We start from the raw sequence: 18,265 nt of genomic DNA on the forward strand, positions 1-18,265 counted from the left end.
GTATTTTTGACCATCTGTTCTTTCCGCTGCGCTGAAGAAAATAGGTAACATTCAAATTGGTTGTCGGTCCTTTTAAGTAAGACCGGAACTACACGTGACAAGAAAGTGACGAAATTTCAATCTTGGCGCGTTAAACCAGAATCTAGTCAGCGAGCATTCTGGAATACATAAGTAGACAACTTATTCTTTAGGTGCCATGTGTGACGGTTATTCATTTCTTTCTTAAGCTACAAACAGGCATGAAGCACTACTCCGCCTCTCTTCAAGAAGGTGCACAGCAGTGGCTGCCGCTGAGTTTTATGCTTCGCAGAGAAAGAAAAGGTTGATATTGCATTTTTTTGTGCGCAGCTCGAAGGAAACAGGTAAGCACCAATCATGACATGCAAAGGTAAGGTGATCCGCTGGTGCAAGAGAACACTTTCAGCTGTTCACGAAAGAATAGGGCCACGACGTGCCTTCATTCAAATTTCGCCACTTCCTTGTCACGGGTAGTTCCAGTCTGAGGTAAAAGAGTTGTCACGTTTCGTTTGGATATCGTCCTTAAAATTCGATGATTAATATCTCAAAATATACGCAACTTTTGTGATATCTAAAAAATAGATGCGCCCTAAATTATGATGCAATGCAACCTTATAATATAAAACACTGTCCTCAAACGAATAATTAGAGCGTTAAAGAGTATTTGTTAATTGTTGACAACAGTGTCGTCTAATCTGGGGCAAAGTACTTGAGCCTCTACGTAGACTTCACGTGAGAAAACGAAGAGAGGTTTACTGTCATAGGATTTCTATAAAAAATCTGTATCTTGTAAAGGAAACGCCCTGTCTATCCACCAACCATTCCCGTCCTAATAACCTTGGTTCTGGAGGAACGTAAGCATGAATGTAAGCTCTGTGGCGTGAACACTCGTTGCCGGATACGTGAGCGCTCACCCTTTCATGGAGACCGAAGCAAGCGGCCTCCTGTGGACGTGTCGTGTACTTCCAGTCCAGAGATGTTCCTTGCACCGTTGCTGCTATCAGGGGAATGTCAGCCAACTCGCCTTCCCAACCACCTGCCTCCAGGAGAAGCACGCTCACGAGGGGGTCAGCGCTTAGACGATTGGCGAGCACACAGCCAGCAGATCCAGCACCCACTGCATTGGGGGCGAATACGCGTGAAAAGCAGGCGTATCAATCTTCACATATGGAATCGAATGAAGAATATGTTACAATCATCATCGTCAGGCTATCTTATTGCCCCTGCAGGATAAACGCCTTTCCCAGCAATCTTTCCCAGCAAAGTTACTGTTTTGTTTGAGTCTAGTGACATTAACAGCCTCTCAAATTGTCCACCCGTGTCAGTGCTTCCAATTATTTCAAAAGGACTCGAGAAAATAATCTGTGAAAGGGTTGTGCGATTCTCTGAGAAGCATTCCCTGTTATCTCATCAATTCAGATTTCGTCAAAGCATGTCAACAGACATGTCTCTTAGCGGAAAAGCTTATATTGACAGGCTTTGAAGAAAAGAAACTAACACTCGATGTTTTCGTAGACTTCTCTAAAGCTTACGAGAACGGAAATCTGGGCGAGTTTGTAAGAATTCATCGTAGAGCAAGTAGCGCGAAAATTACGGGGACACAAGGAAGTAACATAAACACGAGACGAGCGCTAACTTCAAACTGAAATGTATTCTCAGAATCCACGCCTATTTACAAACCAGCAGAGATCAAAACAGCACATCGTCACCTAAGAACGTACATCGTAATCCACAATGAATAGTATGACATCTTGATCTGCTCTTACACCAAAAATGATACAAGCAAAAACTATATAACGCAGCCAAGATAAGCTAAAAATTGAACGCGAGCGATTCAAGTACACGTGCTCAAACTAGAGACCTTTTATCGCGCGGAAAGCGTAGGTGCCACGTTAGTTGTAAGGAACGCTAACTCGCAAGGGTGTAGGCTCAAGGAAGGCTGGCTGACACAATCGAGATCGTTCTTTTGAATCAAAAACGCTTCCACGATCTCTCTGGACACCTTATTACGGTTTCGGTACACCATTGTTGTGTCAGTTAAAAGCGGCTGGCAGCCGCACTGCCGACAATGCATCGCGAGATGCGAGTATGGTGAACCTTTGAGAGAGCTGAAATGCTCTCTGAGCCTAATGTTCAAACACCTGCCCGTCTGGCCAATGTATTTACGTCCGCATGAAAAATTACGATGTACGTTCTTAGGTGACGATGTGCTGTTTTGATCTCTGCTGGTTTGTAAATAGGCGTGGATTCTGAGAATACATTTCAGTTTGAAGTTAGCGCTCGTCTCGTGTTTATGTTACTTCCTTGTGTCCCCGTAATTTTCGCGCTACTTGCTCTACGATGAATTCTCTAAAGCGTTCGATAGAATTAATCATACCACGTTGCTCATGAAGTTGGAGCATTACGGCTTTCGCGGTGTGCCTCTTGAGCTTCTTAAATCGTAATTAAACAATACAAAACAATGGGTCAGGGTCGGAAATGAGCAATCAAGTTTTACAAGAGAGTATATTAGGTCCCGTACTTCTTAACCTGTACAACGACAACTTGATACATGTTAGCGATGAGACCCAATTCACATATTTACGCTGATTTTACCGTCCTTTTCTTCCCGCCGTACAACCTAGAAACGCTTTCACGACTAGCGAATACCGCATTACGCAGTATATGTATTTATATGTTCAAAAGCAAGTTTGTTCGAGATAAGCACACATAAACAATAGCCGTACTGTTTACACCTGTACAAAAGCATGTTAATCGCCCTTTGGAAATCTTTCTCGGAAATGAAAAAAAAAATCTTTATTGCAGGTGATGTAAAAGTTTGGGAGTAACCTTTAAGCAACTCTTAAAATGGGACAAGCATCTTGAGCGCGTACCAGCAAAAATGGCTAGGACGTGTGGCATACTCTAAATTCCGGTACACTCTTCCTGAGAAAATCAAGCTACTGGTTTATCAGGGGCGCAGCCAAGGGGGGGGGGGGGCGGGTTGGGGGTATTACACACACACACACACACACACACATAAAACGCACGCACGAGCATACATAAAGTATCGTTAAAGCTCCCTCGCCCCCCCTTCCCCCCCCCAAAATATTTCTGGCTACGCCTCTGCGCTTTATAATTCTATATTCGCTTCTCACGCGAACTACTACAGCCTCGCATGGGGAACGGCTGCTGAGAAATATATAGATAGGCTATCTGTCTTCGAAAAAAAGGTTTTACGTCCCGAGATTGCTCATGATGCTCATGCATGACCTTTATTTTCAGCGCTTAACGTTCTCCCATTTTATCAGTCTTATTAGTTTCAATCATTCGATCAACTACATGAATAGCGTAAGACGCAACGACAGCACGTTTCTTAAACTAGTTTAGAGCAGCCCTGTGAGCTTGTTTGCAATAATAAAAATGGGCAAACCAGGGCAGTTCCATTATCGTGGAGTGAGCAATGGTTAAATACATGGGTTCTCAAACTGGGTTCCGTGAAGACATGTTAGGGTCCCGCGAGCGGCCAGAACGAATGCAACCCGCTCCCGTTTTACCCCCATTAGCAACTAATTTATGTATTTATACAAGCACATTTGCATTGCATCTTCCTTTTAACGAACCCACCGCAACTGTATGCATCGGGAGTTCTACGTGAAGGACGATGGCCTTCGCTATAAAATAAAAGAGAACAGGCCAACAACGCGGGCAGTGTCAATACTGCGGTTGCGCGCGTCGAGAGGCGTCATCACCATCGTCAGTCATCGCCATTGCGCCCATGAAGCAGAGGACGGCACCGACGAAGCACGAGGATGGTGTTAATTTTGTTGCTAAGTGTTCCTATATCGTTCATTCACTGCGATTTGGACTACTTTTTGGAACTAATTCAGGCCCAAATGAAGTGTTCCAATCTGTGAGCAAAATCTAAATTTTACTCCTGAATATCGACGATAGTGGGCTATATACATTCTATAGTGGGCTATATACATTCAAAATACCTCTAATCATAGATTACAGGTATTTTGGTGACATAAGCACACTGGAAAACAATTGTTGAGCCAGGCCTGACCCCAATGTCATTAGCAAAAAACTGCGTTTTCCTCAGCTTCAGTTTAAGTGCACTTGGCTCTTTTAGAAAAAAAAAACTCCACATATACGCACGCTATAAACCCAATTTTTTATATAACTCGGCCAAACAATCAATGAGATACACGCACGTTGTGTCCCAATAATGACAAGGATACCAATGGGTGCTATTTGAACTATTGATTTTTTTATTGCATAAATCGCGTACTCCTTGATACATGTTCTATGAATTTTTGCTTTATACGTTATTTGTTATGCACATGGAAAATACATTCTAATGTGAATGTGATATTCATTTTGTGTTTGAAAATTTGTAACTGATTTCAATGTGTAATGTCACTACGCCATTTTAATGTGTAACACTTACTTATGACTCAGGTTATGTAGATGTTTTCCGTTCACGAAAGTAACCAGGGCCTCGGCCCTCGCGAAGCTACTAGAAAGCAGCTTTTTGCACTGGTCCCGGCATTTTGTCTTCCCTGCAAGGACCACATGCCAAACAAACTATGTTTATCTCCATCTCACCATATCCTGCTCGAGTGCATTCCATTTTATGCCTCTAAATTTCTTATTTTGGTCTGTCCACCTTACCCTTCGCCATCCTCGCCCACCTGTATGCCCGAAAGTTGCTAAACGAGAAGTAGCAATAGCTGGTGATTACTGTTTTACAACAACTTAAACTGGTTTCCATTAAGCTGCATACATTTTTCGAGAAACTTTTAGTAATGCACTAAATGCAAATTATCACTAGTTGACACGCTCACAGTGAGCAGTCTTTATGTGCTCTAACGAAACATCTGCAAGTGAAAAATACCTTCTGCCTTATGCAATGTGATGCTCGCACACGGATTTTCTTTTTCCAGGCATCTTAACAATAATTAGGTAACATTCCAGCCGCTTATTTTATTTTATCCGATTAACGGAACGCGAAAGTACATGTACTGTATAAGAGAGCTGCAGAATAAAGCTTGGTGAAAAACGTATGTGAACTCTACTACTGTGAAACCTGAGGAAGTGCGTAGCACAGGCACCCAGCGATTCCTCTTCGTTGAGTTCCCCCTGCTCCGTTTACAAAAGCTAATAGAGAGTTTTAGTGCTGGGTTCCCGCGGGCTTGTGGGCGCGCGGGCCCTTGCGCTCTTTTGTATTCTCGGTGGATGCGGCTGGGAGTACAAAGGAACGCAAGAGCGTGCGTAAGCAGGTGGCTTGGGGTCCCCAGTGCTAAAACTCTCTAATGTTTGACGTACGCATGTAGGGTTGCCCCTAGAGCTGTGCACGGGCCGTATTTCCAAGCCCGAGCCCGGCCCGGGCCCGCTTACTTTGTCGAAGGCCCGCCCGAGCCCGACGGCAAAGGGCTGCGAGCCCGCCCGGCCCGGCCCGATGCACGAAAACACAATCTCGGGCCCGGCCCGGCTTTTTGAAGGTTCGCTGCGAAAAGGAAACATCGTTTTCCGGTAATTTGGCATTTCATTGAGCATATCAAATATGATCAAACGACGCACGACGAACAGTCTCTATTACACAGATTACTAATTACAAGTAGACGGCCTCATGCCAGCAACAATGGAGTTCGCTCGCCAAAGCCGTCACGTGTATAGGGTATACCCATGCAAGCGTGAGCTTGCACGAAGGCGATCGGTCGCTCGTCGCTGTCGCGTGCATTTTCACTCATATGGGATTTGGCCTTAAACCTAACGTTAACAGTCGCGTGGCGCCGTCGCTAGCTCAGGTGATGTTACTTCTCTGTTTGTCGGAGTGCAACAGAGGCAGTGCTTTACCTGCTACACTTTTGTTTAAAGTATATCGAATGGAAAGGAAAAGCGGTAAAGGGCGGTCGCGGAAAAGGCGCTGTGTGCGTGCTGGAAAATAATTCCCGCTCATTCTCTATATTTCGGGCTTGAGTCGGGCTTTGCGCCGGGCCCGAGCCCGGCCCGATAAAACTCCAAGTATCCCGAGCCCGGCCCGGGCCCGAGGTGAAAATACGTCGGCGCGCCCGAGCCCGGCCCGCGGGCCGAGTCGGGCTCGGGCTTTCGGGCTACCCGGAGCCCGTGCACACCTCTAGTTGCCCCGACACGAGAGGAATCTTGTGTGCGACATGTGCGCTACCTTTTGCTGAGCTTTATCGACTTGCTTCTTGTTACGGCAGTAGAGGTGCGTGTCGTCTGCTGCGAGTTCCGTCAGGTTGTCGCACTCATCAGATGTAGCAACGCAGCGCCCGCAAAGCGCTAGAGGAGGGGCATTCGCTCCCTCGGCGAGGCGCTCTCTCTTGCTCGTCGCCGGAGTCAGCTGCAGGTTTCCGAAACGTTCTTAGCGATTTTAAGTTAACTATTACGATTACTTCTTGGTTATTTCTTGTAATTATATTATTTTAGACATTCGTTCATTATAACCCGGTTTTGAGCATTGCTAGCATTATGGACTGCATGGAGCGCTTTACTACGAGCTTGATCACGCCACATGAGACGTATGGATGATAGTGATGCAGAACTATAGGTAAATTGACTATCAATAGCATCGATAGTTCTTTTGAAACTATGTGTAGTGTACAGGAAGTATCAATAGTACTATTATCGACAAACTATCGATAGTGCAATCGGTAGTACCATCGGTAATATTACTAGTGATATTACTCCCACACGTGTTTATTGCGTTGTTTTGATGTATTCGGCTTTCACCCACAAAGACTGAGAAGCTTCGCATTTGTTTGAAATTATTCTGTTAAAATTACGCGCGGAACGCCAATAGTCAAATTTATTCGAGAGCTTACGCGAGCAGAAGCGATAACGCTGGATGGTTCGATGACTGATTATAGAAGGCGACGCATTCCACCGATGATCACATTACTCGACGGCCTGTTCTCACCGCTATCAGTGCGCAGCGTGTATCGATTGTATTTCGAGTTTCGATATTCTGGGCACAAGTCGCCCAAATAAAGAGCTCCGTAGTTCCCAGTTTGCTGTAGCATTCTTCACCATCGCAACCACGTGACAATACTATTGATAGTGGCGTTATTATTGATGCTGTTGGCCGGCCGTATTGCCGGCCAGCAACAGCATCATAATCAGCTTCGCTTAATTTATGAGCAATTTTTGGCGAGAGAAATGTATTATTTCCGCAGTAAAAATGGCAGAATATCTCCATCAATAAATTCATATTCCAAAGCAACCAGTTTCACCTTACAATTACCAAGCTTAATTCTTGATTTTCTTTGTTTTGAAATCATCAATTGCAGTATAAATTTGAAGCCGCGCAATTCCACCATATGTAACGGCTTCCTTTCCGCTACAGCAGAATAGTTTAACTCTCTGATCATATGTCAGCAAAGCGCTCACATAAAGAACGCACGCATGTGAACTTTCTTGCCCTTCAGCCTGCTCCTCCGGCTCCACTATGTACCACGTGCGCGGAGAACCAAGCTTTTGCTGCAATAAGTTGTTGTTGATTTTATAGGATCAATAGTACTATCGAATTTACTGTCCATAGCACTATCGATAGCACCATCGATAGTATTTTTTACCATCGATAGTTCGATAGTGACACAGCTGTCGATAGTACCATCGATAGTTCTGCATCACTAATGGATGGACAACCAGCCGGGCCCCTGACGTGCTCCGCACTTGGTGGTGGAAAAACTTCATTGATTGTTCAGGGGAAGGAGCAGAATGAGAAAGAGCGAGTAGGTGGGTCCCTATTTCAGGACTCCAGTGATCCTAGCTAAACGCTCCACCTGGTCCAAGAGGCGTCTCTCGACCTCCAGCCCTGGCCGAGCGAGGAAGATCTCAACATAGAATACGCAACATAGGCGAGTTTGCCTCCTGTGGTCTTGCTGCGCATTCCCACGTCACATGTGGCAGTGGTGGCCGTGCACCACACCATGGACAAGCGCAGCCATGTAATGCTTTAACAAAATTGGCATCCTTACAGCAACATAATTCTTTTTATAAATTTCATCATTTAGAACCTTGGATCGTTAACAAAAACAGAACTAAATACGGTGACCAAATGCTGCAGTTTTGTTTACCTACTGTTCTAAATCAATTATACAAAGAGAATGGTCTCAGTGTATCAACTCTGTCGTTAAAAAGGCTACGCGATGTATTTATGTGATTGCTTGTGCTGCCATGGGTTCATTTGTTTGTCTTTTTCTATGCCTTTAGCACTTCGCCTAATTTCTTCCCCTTGTTTTCATATGTTTCCACAATAACCTTGTTTATTTATTCCGACCGTGTATGTTTACTGTTTCTCTGTTTTAGTTAGTCCATCCATTATGTATATCGTGTGTTTGACCGCTGTGAAGCCGCCCAGTGTATGAGGTGGCCAGGTTCCCCTCAAGCTGCGCAATGCAGCTTTTTTGCCTGGTCATCCTCGCAACCTTGTTGTTGTGAATAAACACAATTCAATGTGGGGTTTATATGATGGGCCCTTTCCAAGTGGGGATAGGTGCGCGTTTGGATTGTTCTATATGCGCGAGCTTCTGCTACTCCCAGCTGCCGATGCGGCGGGGCGAGACCTTCTCTCGTGCGACGTTGGTGTTCAAGGATGTCTTGGGCCGTAAGCAGACTATCTTGGCACGGGCTGTGGCTCCCAGCTTGGTTTGTAAGTTCTCGAGCTAAGGAGTGCGCCCTCTCGTTGCCTGGGATGCCCCCATGACCTGGACACCATATGATCGCATGGTCTTCTTGGAGTGAGTCGCTTAATATTCTTAGCGCAATTCGTAGCAATCCACCTTGTACGTACAGTCTGCACGCTGCTTGGGAGTCGGAGATAACCAGTGCCGACTGCCCAGCGCTGTCGCAATGTTTGATTGCCATTGCGATTGCCGAGGCTTCGAGTACCGCCACGAGCAAACTGCTCCAGTTGGGTGTGCATAACACGATTGATGAATTAGTCGAAGCACACCTCATTAGCCATTATACTCGTCTTTCCCACTCCGAAACAGGAAGGCTGCTCCTTCAGCGCCTCAAAATCAACCTCATAGGATGCACCACCCCGACGAATTCACCCCCCGAGTGCGTTAGCGACAGTCTCTTCATCCCACCATTACCCCAAAATACCCATCTAACCCATAATCACGACCGGAGAATGGCCAGGGCTAGGTCGCTTCATAAGCGCTACGCATCTTCGACCCCGGTCGCCTATGTGGATGCCGCAGAATACTCCCATCGTCCTTCCTTCGCAGTGGCGGTCTCAGATAATGCCCACAAGCTACTCTGTTGCGCCACTTTCGACCGAGTCGCTCAACCAATCGAGGCGGAAGAAGCTGCGATCGCTTTAGCTATTGCTCACACCCAGGCGGAGTATATATTCTCCGACTCAAAAACGGCCATTCGTAACTTTGCTATGCGTCGAATTCATGCACCTGCCTACCGTATCCTACAATTCGTTCCTCCTCCTAAACGAATCATCACTATTTTGTGGGTTCCAGCGCATTGTGGACATCCCGGGAATACAGCCGCCCATGAGCAAGCCCGAGCTCTCGTCAACCGGGCAGTGGACGGTCTGCCTTCCTTTCGCAGCGCGCGGGAATTCCTACTCACCTATTATGAAATTACTTTACATTACCGCAATTCCCTCATGATCTACCCACCAGCCCATAAATCGCTGTCCCAGGCTGAGCAAATCGTTTGGCGCCGACTCCAAACGGGCACTTTAATATCCCACTTCATCAATTCCCAAATGCATCAGGGTGACGCCTTACCCCATTGTCGTCTCTGCTCGAGTCCGCGAGCCGACTTTAATCACACGTATCGCCATTGTCCAAACAAGCCAAATCCCCCCTTTGAGGGGGCTGAGAGACAGGAGCGATGGGAGGCTGCTTTGCGCAGCTCACGACCGGACGACCAACTCCGGATAGTGTGCTGGGCCATGGGGGTCGCCGAAGCGCAAGGACTTTCGGCCACCTAAAGCGGCCCGAGGGCCCATCGGCTACCTTTTCCCTGCCCCATCCCCCCCCCCCTCACCTGACCCATTTCATGGCGTCAATAAAGTTGTATCCTCCTTCGGCAGTGGCTGTGGATTTTATGTGTACTGAGGCCGTTATATCACTGTTATTACGTTGTGTGTTGCGAACGGCTACTATGGCGTGTCTTCTGACGGTCCGAGCGGCGTCCGTGTACAGCACTGCTTGATTGTTTCCGAAGCTATTGATGAGTTGCTTGGCTCAGGCTTGCCTTCTACCTTTGTGGTAATTGGCATTCATCTTTTTTGGTATTGGTGTCGCTTGTATTTGCTTCCTGATCTGGCTTGGAATTTGATGAATTTTGTCACTGCAGTATTGCGGTGTGACCGGGTATCTTAGTTCAAATAATTGTTGTTGTCCGGCTTGTGTTAGACATAGTCGTTCCCTCTGAGTTATCATAACCGCTGTCTTCAGCTCTTCAAATGTGTTGTAAATTCCTGTGTCGTGGAGTCTTTCATTCGCGGTGTTCACCGGCAATCCCAGTGCCGCTTTGTAGGCGCCCCGCATGATTTGATCCACCATCTTGATTTCTGAACAACTTAAGTTTTGATAGGGTAGAGCGTATGTTATTCTGCTGATAATAAAAGCTAGAACAAGTCGTATTGCTTCGCTTTCGTGCAGGCCTCACCATTTCTTTGTGATTCTTCCAATTAGCCTTGCTATTCGCTTTCATTCTAAAAAGACAGGGCGTGCAAACAATGACACAAGAAAGAAGTCAGGACACCACAAACGCCGACTAACAACTGAAGAGACGCACAACGGCTGAAAAGGAAAGAAGGCACGAAAACTTATCTGCGCATGCCCATGCAACAGGCGAACCTATCAATCCGGCACGCGTGGCGGTCTACGTGGAAGATAACTGTTAAGGCATTTGATTTCATCTTTATGAAAGTTAATCGACGGTTTGCTCACGCATGCGCTACCACTATTCTCGATATGTCAAGCTTCAATCATCAGGCGCGTTTCTTCATTTCTATGACGGTACAACACTGCGCATTCATCGAATTTTGGCGTGCACTTGCAATCTCGAAATGTAAAGATAGATTAGAAGGTGAGCCTCCCGTTAGCGATCTCTTATGTTCCAACAATGTCTGGTTAATGCATCGGCCCGTTTGTCCTACGTAGAAGCGACCGCAGCTGAAAGGGACCTTATACACCACACTCGTACGGCAATCAGTGAATTTGTTGAAATCAGTGAAAACAGCGCTAAAAAACGGCGGACAAGAGAAAGAAGGACACAGACGGCGGCGCTGTTTTTATGTGAAGTATGTCGTACCAACTCGCCCAAGCAACCACTTTAGCTACTTTTATTAATAGTATGTTGGCTCTTTTTTATTCAAGAGACTCGTGCCGGAAGAGAAAAGGAAGTGTTCAATTAGACGACCTCGCGCATCGCAGCGGGAGTCACCCCATAGACAGCTATGCGCATTAAAGTCCCCAAGTACAAGGTAAGGTTCAGGGAGCTCATCTATTAAAGACTGAAATTCATGTTTTTGCAGTTGGTAATGTGGATGTATATACAGAGAGCAAATGGTGACGAGTTTGTTCAAAAGAACCGCTCGAACAGCCACTGCCTCAAGGGAAGTTCGAAGTGGTAAATGTGTGCATGCTACTCCTTGATTAACTATAACGGCTACACCCCCGGATGGCGCGATGGCATCATCCCGGTCCTTCCGGAAAATAATGTAGCTGCGTAGAAAGTTCGTGTGTTTGGATTTTAAGTGTGTTTCTTGTACACACAGCACCTTTGGTGTATGTTTGTGTAAGAGTTCTTGGACATCGTCGAGATTTCTAAGCAGTCCTCTCACGTTCCATTGTATAATTTGTGCTTCCATATTGGATGTCAGGTAGTGCTGTGTGTACGAGAAGGAAGTGGGTGTTGTTTAGTTCGAGATTTAGAGCTCAAGTAGCAGGGCCGTCGTCGGGCCCCATTATCGGCTTTTTGGTTTTCTTAGCGCGCTCCAGGGAGCTACGTCGCTCTTTCGGTACCAGAGGCACCGGAGTTGTGTCCATTGCCTCGTTTGAGGCACTGGACGCCCGCGTATGCGAGCTGCTCGCTTGTTTGTCCGACCTCGCCTGGCGAGGCGTGGTCGTGAGACCCGACGACCCTGGAGTCGCCGGCATCTCTGGCTTGGCAGGTGGGGACTTCGCCTGGTGTGACGAAGTCTTTGACGCCACCGAGCCGGAGGGCGATGTGCTCTCCTTGGCCTCTACGGTGCCGGAGCTTGTAGTGGCCGCCGGTGTGGTCAGATTCAGAGTAGGCGGGGCAGCCTTCGCTGCTCCCACCATGGGGGCGGGTGGCGTTTGCCTCGGCACGCTGCGAGTGGTCCGGGCAAACGCGATAGGCCGTTGTGGTGCTGCCCCCCGTCGCACCACTTCGGCAAAAGATGTTCTTGCTGGAAATGACGATGAAACTCGCTGTCGTGCTTCGCGGAACGTTATGTTTTCTTTTACTTTGATCGTGAGTATTTCTTTCTGTTTCTTCCAGGCCGGGCAGGCCCTGGAGTACGCAGGGTGATCACCTTCACAGTGCGCGCAGTGACTCCCATCGCCAGCGCAGTCATCAACAGAATGACCCGTCGTTCCGCATTTTGCACAGGTGAGCTGCCCTCGGCAGCTTTGAGACGCGTGACCAAATCTTTGACATTTAAAGCATCGCTGCGGGTTTGGTATGAAAGGTCGTACAGCAAGCTTGACGTAGCCGGTTTCTATGGCCTCGGGTAGTGTGCTGGAGGCAAAAGTAAGTATCAAATGCTTGGTCAGTATTTCGGTGTTGTCGCGCCTTATCTTGATCCTTTGGACATGAGTGACATTTGAATCTTTCCATCCATCTAATAGTTCTTCCTCGCTGAGGCCAATCAGGTCCACATTGGAGACTACACCTTTGACAGTGTTCATGGTCCGGTGCGCGCTCACAGAGACGGGGATGTTTCCAAACGCGACTAGATGGGACAGATTAATGTACTGTTCCTTGTCTTTTAATTCGAGGAGTAGGTCCCCGCTTGCCATCCTTGTGGCCTTATAACCCGTTCCTATGGTGTCTTTCAAGCACTTAGCAACAAGAAAAGGGGAAATGGCTCTAGCTTTTTCAGATGATTGTTCACAGTGAACCACGTGGTATTTCGGAAAAGTGTCGTTGTTTTTGGGCCAAAAGAATTCAGATGCATCGGTGCGTACCCTTTTTGGGGCACGATCGGTGGAAGAGGGGTTCAAGGGTCCCATGGAAAAAGTAGCTTGTTCGGCAACGGCGCCTACCACCAACCACGTAGCCCAACAGGGGGACGTGGCAGAACATGTGAAAAGTCTGCGCAACGCCAGCAGTACGCCGTCACTATAACCTAATATGGTCTACCCAAGGTTGGGAGCCACACACGGTTAACCCTTGCCGCCAGGAAAAATCGGAAGTAACGAGAAGGGAGAAGTAGACAGGAAAGTTTAAAAGTGAGAGAGAAAGACGAAGATGAGGCGAGAGAGAGAGACAGGAAAAGGCGACTGCCGGTTTCCCCTGGGTGGGTCAACCCATGGGTGCCGTCTACGTGAAGCCGGGGCCAAAGGGGTGTGTTGCCTCTGCCGGGGGGCCTTAAAAGTCTAATCACCCGGCGTCGGCTCAACCCCCAGGATCCCCTTTTCCCCGGACACGGCAATGCCACGCACGGCTAGGCGTGGGAGGGGGTCGAAACCCCCCCGTTAGCTCGGGTCCGTGGTGTCGCTACACACCAAACGCCTGCTTGCGCAGACGCCCCTGCGGGGAGCTCAGCTCTGTTATTCTATGGTATCCTTGCCTTCAGTTTTCCGTTGAGCTTCTGGGTTGTCAAATGCTTCGTTAAGCTGCGCTGTACCTCCCATAGGTGCAATAGGTGTGGGTCAACGGCAGGTGTTTTCGCAGTAATAGATATGTTTTTTGCTGTGGCTTGGTGAGCGTCCTTGAGCGCCTTCGCCCAGCCGTCGGCTATATTGGGAGGTGTTGCGGACATTAGATATTTTCTGTACTCTGTCCAGTTTGTGATCTTTGCCTGCTTTGGGAAGTGTTTGAGCCGGGCTGTGCTCATTGAGAGGCTAATAACATAGTGGTCACTACCCAGATTTCCGTCTAGATTCCTCCAATGTCCTTCCGCTATGTTTAGCGTGAACGTATGGTCGGGGCAGGTGTCCCCACCGACACTGTTCCCTAGTCTAGTGGTTGTTAGTGGGACAGTTGCTAGTTCCAGATCATATTTTTCTGAAATTTCTACCAGGTTTCTGCCTTTGGGAATATCTCGTCTGTCTCCCCAATTGGTGTGCGGAGCGTTAAAGTTACTTAGGAGTATGAATTTTGCTTTTCCCTCTAAGTGGGGCACCGCATACTCAAGAATTGCCGAAAAGTCAGAATGACGTTCCTTGGCAGGGCTGTATATGTTACAAATAAAGATCTTCGCTCTTCCTTTTTTTGTCGAATAATTTGATGCTTTGTAGTGCATTGAGGTGCGTAGTGCACATTCACAGCTATTCCTTCGTGCACTAATGTAGCAACACGCGGGTATTGGTGATTCGTGACTATGTAGTAATTCCTCAGCTTGGCTGCACCCTTCTCTATTTCTTGAAGGCATATAATATCAGGTTTACTCAATGCCAAATCGATGTATTTTTGTAATGCCGCCGCTCTTCTTTGGAAATATCCTCAATTTCAATGCCATATCTCAGCGGTTCCGCGGTTCTAGACAGTTTAGGAGCCATTGTTGATCACGCTTCCGACGTCCGTCGAGTCCTAGAATGCGCCATTTTCAGCCTTGCTCGCTGATGGTGCGCTAAGATTGCTGTTCGCTCTTTTGCGCAGTGGCCTTTGTCGGGCAAGCATCTCTTCCACGTATACTTTAAGTCCTTGTAAATCAGCATACAACTGTTGCTGAAAGTTTTGGATGATTTACATCTGTTGTACTAGGACTTCTAGAGCTTTGTCTGTAGATTGCGCGTCTTGCATGCGTACTTGTTGTGTCGCATGTGTGGGTTCCGCTTGTACGGCAGTAGCTGTGAGTTGGCTTTGAGCACGGCGATTTCCAGCTTAAGCTCTTATAAGCTTTGTTTAAATTGCTTGTTTTCATATACAATTTCTTGGTATCCTGGATCAGATGTTATGGGAGCCGTGGTGTGAACCTTCTCCGCCCAGCTCACCTTGTTGATGGGCTCCTTCTTCCTTGTTGGGGTGACAGATCTTTGCTTGAACCTTGTGGGGATAGGCTGGTGCTTGGACGGGCGGTGGTTTGAAGAGTCTAAATACTTATCTTCACTTCGTCGTTGTAGTGATTTCGATCGCTGTCGTCGTGGCGATGCCGGTTGTAGGTCTTCCTGTTGCCTTAACGGTGGCCACGCGTCGTCGTCCGTGTCGTACCAACGCGGCTTCGGTGGAGATTCCTCGATGGGAGCTTTGGCTAGTCCGGGTGACTTCATAGTGGTTTTCTTGTTCTGACGCACCTGTTTGTATCGCTTCTTGCAGTCCTTCGAGCTGGCAAGATGCTCTTCCCCACAGATGGTGCAGGTTGGCTTACATTCGTGATCCATCTCTGGTTCCTTAGTGCCGCACCGGTTGCACACTGAGGAATGTGGTTGAGGGCACACGTCCGTCCTATGGCCTGTTTGTACACATGCGCTGCAGAATTGCGCTGTATGCTTGAATCCGTAACAGGGCATTTCTCCCCCCATGTAGTACACAAAGCGTGGTGTTATTGGGCCGTAGAAAGTAATGACCGATGTCTTTGCTTCTCCGAGCATGCGCGCTCGTAGGATCTCAACCCCCTGAGTTCTGATGCGCAGGTTGGCTAGGAGCGTTTCTGAACTCGTGTGTGGTGCAAGACCATGCACTACGCGTTTTTTTGTACCTTCGCCAGCCGTGACGTAAGCGTTCAATGCGTGTTGTTTGCCATTGATAACGAGCGTCGTTATCTTTCTAACGATGCCTGCTACCTCTTGGTTGGGGGTAGATAGGATAAGGATATTTGAGCCACGCTTCATGCGTAAAAGGAAGTGTTCGCCTCTCACCTTCCTTTGTGTGGCCATGATGACCGTTTCCGAGACCTGCGGCGCGTCAAGTCTTTGACAGCCCTTGATGTGGTCGGAGTATTTTGAAATCGTTCTTTGGAAACGGAGGTAGTCTAGCGGCTCTTTACTTTTTCTTCATCGGCGGTGTTTTGGTGGGTGCCAGCTGCTGGCTCGACGAGTCGTAGCCGCTCGCTGCTGCCATGCCTTTTCTTCCAGCTCTTGCAAGAGCCTCCTTCTGGCGAATTGTTAACACCGTTTGCCAGTCTCCTTCTCTATCATCCTCCCCCTCGACGCGTGAGGTGGGTGAAATAGGTGTCGTGTAGTCTGATGTCACCCCCTTCAACGTTCTCATGAAACTCATTTGTTCCCGGTCCAAGTCCGAGAGCGTGGCGCGTTCATTTAGTGGTTCGTGCGAGCTTGTAGCTTCAGTGCAGCTTTCTTTAGGCGAAGCATTCGCCCTCGTCGACGTTGCAGCTTCGACCGCAGCCAGCCTCGCCATATGTCGCGGCAATGCGCCCGGCGTCTCCCGTCCGCAGCCGACGACGCTACCGTAGTCAGTGTTAGCACTCCGTACTCGTGTGGCGGGCACGTCCTCGCCCGTATTTACGAGAAGGCTAAGGGATCACCGGTAACAGTGGTGTCCACAGAGTCCTTAGATGTTCCCGAATCTCGTATCACACACGAAACTCAGCACATATCTTAGGAAAACTGGTGAAAAGATGGAAAATCGCGGAGCGTCATGCAGAGCCGAGCGCTCAGCATAGCTCCAGCTAGCGTTCCCCACACTTAAAAACCACTCCTGACACCTGAGAGTCTGGGACATGGGAAGGCTTTCGAAGCGTCGTTCGACTTTTTGGTGCATGGTGCTGGTTTGGTTGGCTGAATACCGGGTAGTTTGTAATAACTGACTAGTATGTTTAGTGTTTCTTCATTTCATGCAGGATCAGCTTTTTTTCTTGATTCTCTCTACTTGAGGTCGCAGTGATGTCCAGGAATTATCCTGCTCAGGGTGATTCCTCGTGGACCGCCTCTCTGCATAATCGTGACTTACCGCTTGACCTGTTCACGGCCGCTAAACAAAAAAATGCCCCCACCTCCCCGAAGGGAATTGTGAGCAAATGCGAATGCATTTCTTGCGCCAAGAGTACACGGCGTAGTAATTTTATTGGCGTAAAGCTTGACACATCGACGCGCTCAAGTGTCTCCCTTTTGGGCGCCTCTTTCAACGAACGCTTCCTACGTGCGTTCGTAATCAGCTAAGGGATGTTGCCACCGCCTTCAATGCAGCACAAACGCGTTTAGAACGCGCTGTCTTCAGGCTGTGCCAAGGCAGCACAAACGCTACAAACGCGTTTCAAACGCACTGCATTGAGGCGGTGGCGCAGGGAGGAGAGAGATCGAACGGCGAGAGAAGGAGCGGCGAAGCACTGCACCTACCCTCTCCTACACTCTCTCCACACACGCAGGAGCTCCGCCGAGCTCCCGTGATGCGAGCGCCTCACACGCCAGAGCGCACTCCTCCTCTCCACTCACTCTCCGCTACTCCACCGGCACCACCTGCTCCGGTTGCTAGGGGCGAGGATAAGCGCACGCGCCCGCACCTGTTGCTATGGGAGAGGGAGTGAGAGCGGAGAGGCGCGCGGACACCGACCGACGCCTGACATAGCCCGACTAAGAAATGCATTCGCATTTAAAATTGGCCGCGTATCTGCGTGCTCCGCTGCAAATGTCGTCAAAAGACGATAGCCTTGTGCAGGCCGTACTACATGAGTCCTCCTCGTCTATGTTGAACCGCCGCATCTGCCTCATTGCGTCGCATTTTCAGAGCAGCCTAAGAAACATTAGGGTCTTTAGAATTACTTATGTATGTATTTTCTAGTAAAGGAACTTACCACCTAATACTTATGTATTGATGTTGTGCCTCATATATGCGTAATATTTGCTTTTTTTCGACAGTGTTCACAAGTATGAATGGCCGTACCAGTTGAAGATGGCTGGGCGTGAACAAAGTGCTTTGGCCGGCTGGCTGAATCGGGTGACAGACAGACAAACAGAAAGACAGGCAGACGAAAATTTCTGCGCTAAAGGAGTACTGACATGAATTTTAAAATTTTTCGGGTTGTTGCTCTAAATGAAAGCACGGGTGTCGAGAACCCCAAAAAGAGTGTCGTGGTGCCTGGGGATGCATTGCATATATTTTTAACACCGCTTCT

At 48.1% G+C, this 18,265-nt stretch overlaps 1 protein-coding gene across 1 annotated transcript in view; it reads right to left on the bottom strand.

The window, feature by feature from the left end:
- LOC119372487 (glucose dehydrogenase [FAD, quinone]) overlaps positions 1 to 18,265 on the bottom strand; it is a 551,903-nt gene that overhangs the window by 489,720 nt on the left and 43,918 nt on the right. The window contains exon 2 of the mRNA XM_037642957.2: positions 933 to 1,135. Coding sequence (XP_037498885.1) covers positions 933 to 1,135 — 203 coding nt within the window. The remainder of the gene's footprint in view (positions 1 to 932; positions 1,136 to 18,265) is intronic.

The sequence above is a fragment of the Rhipicephalus sanguineus genome, chromosome 10 (assembly GCF_013339695.2).
Source record: "Rhipicephalus sanguineus isolate Rsan-2018 chromosome 10, BIME_Rsan_1.4, whole genome shotgun sequence".
Classification (NCBI taxonomy): Eukaryota; Metazoa; Arthropoda; class Arachnida; order Ixodida; family Ixodidae; genus Rhipicephalus; species Rhipicephalus sanguineus.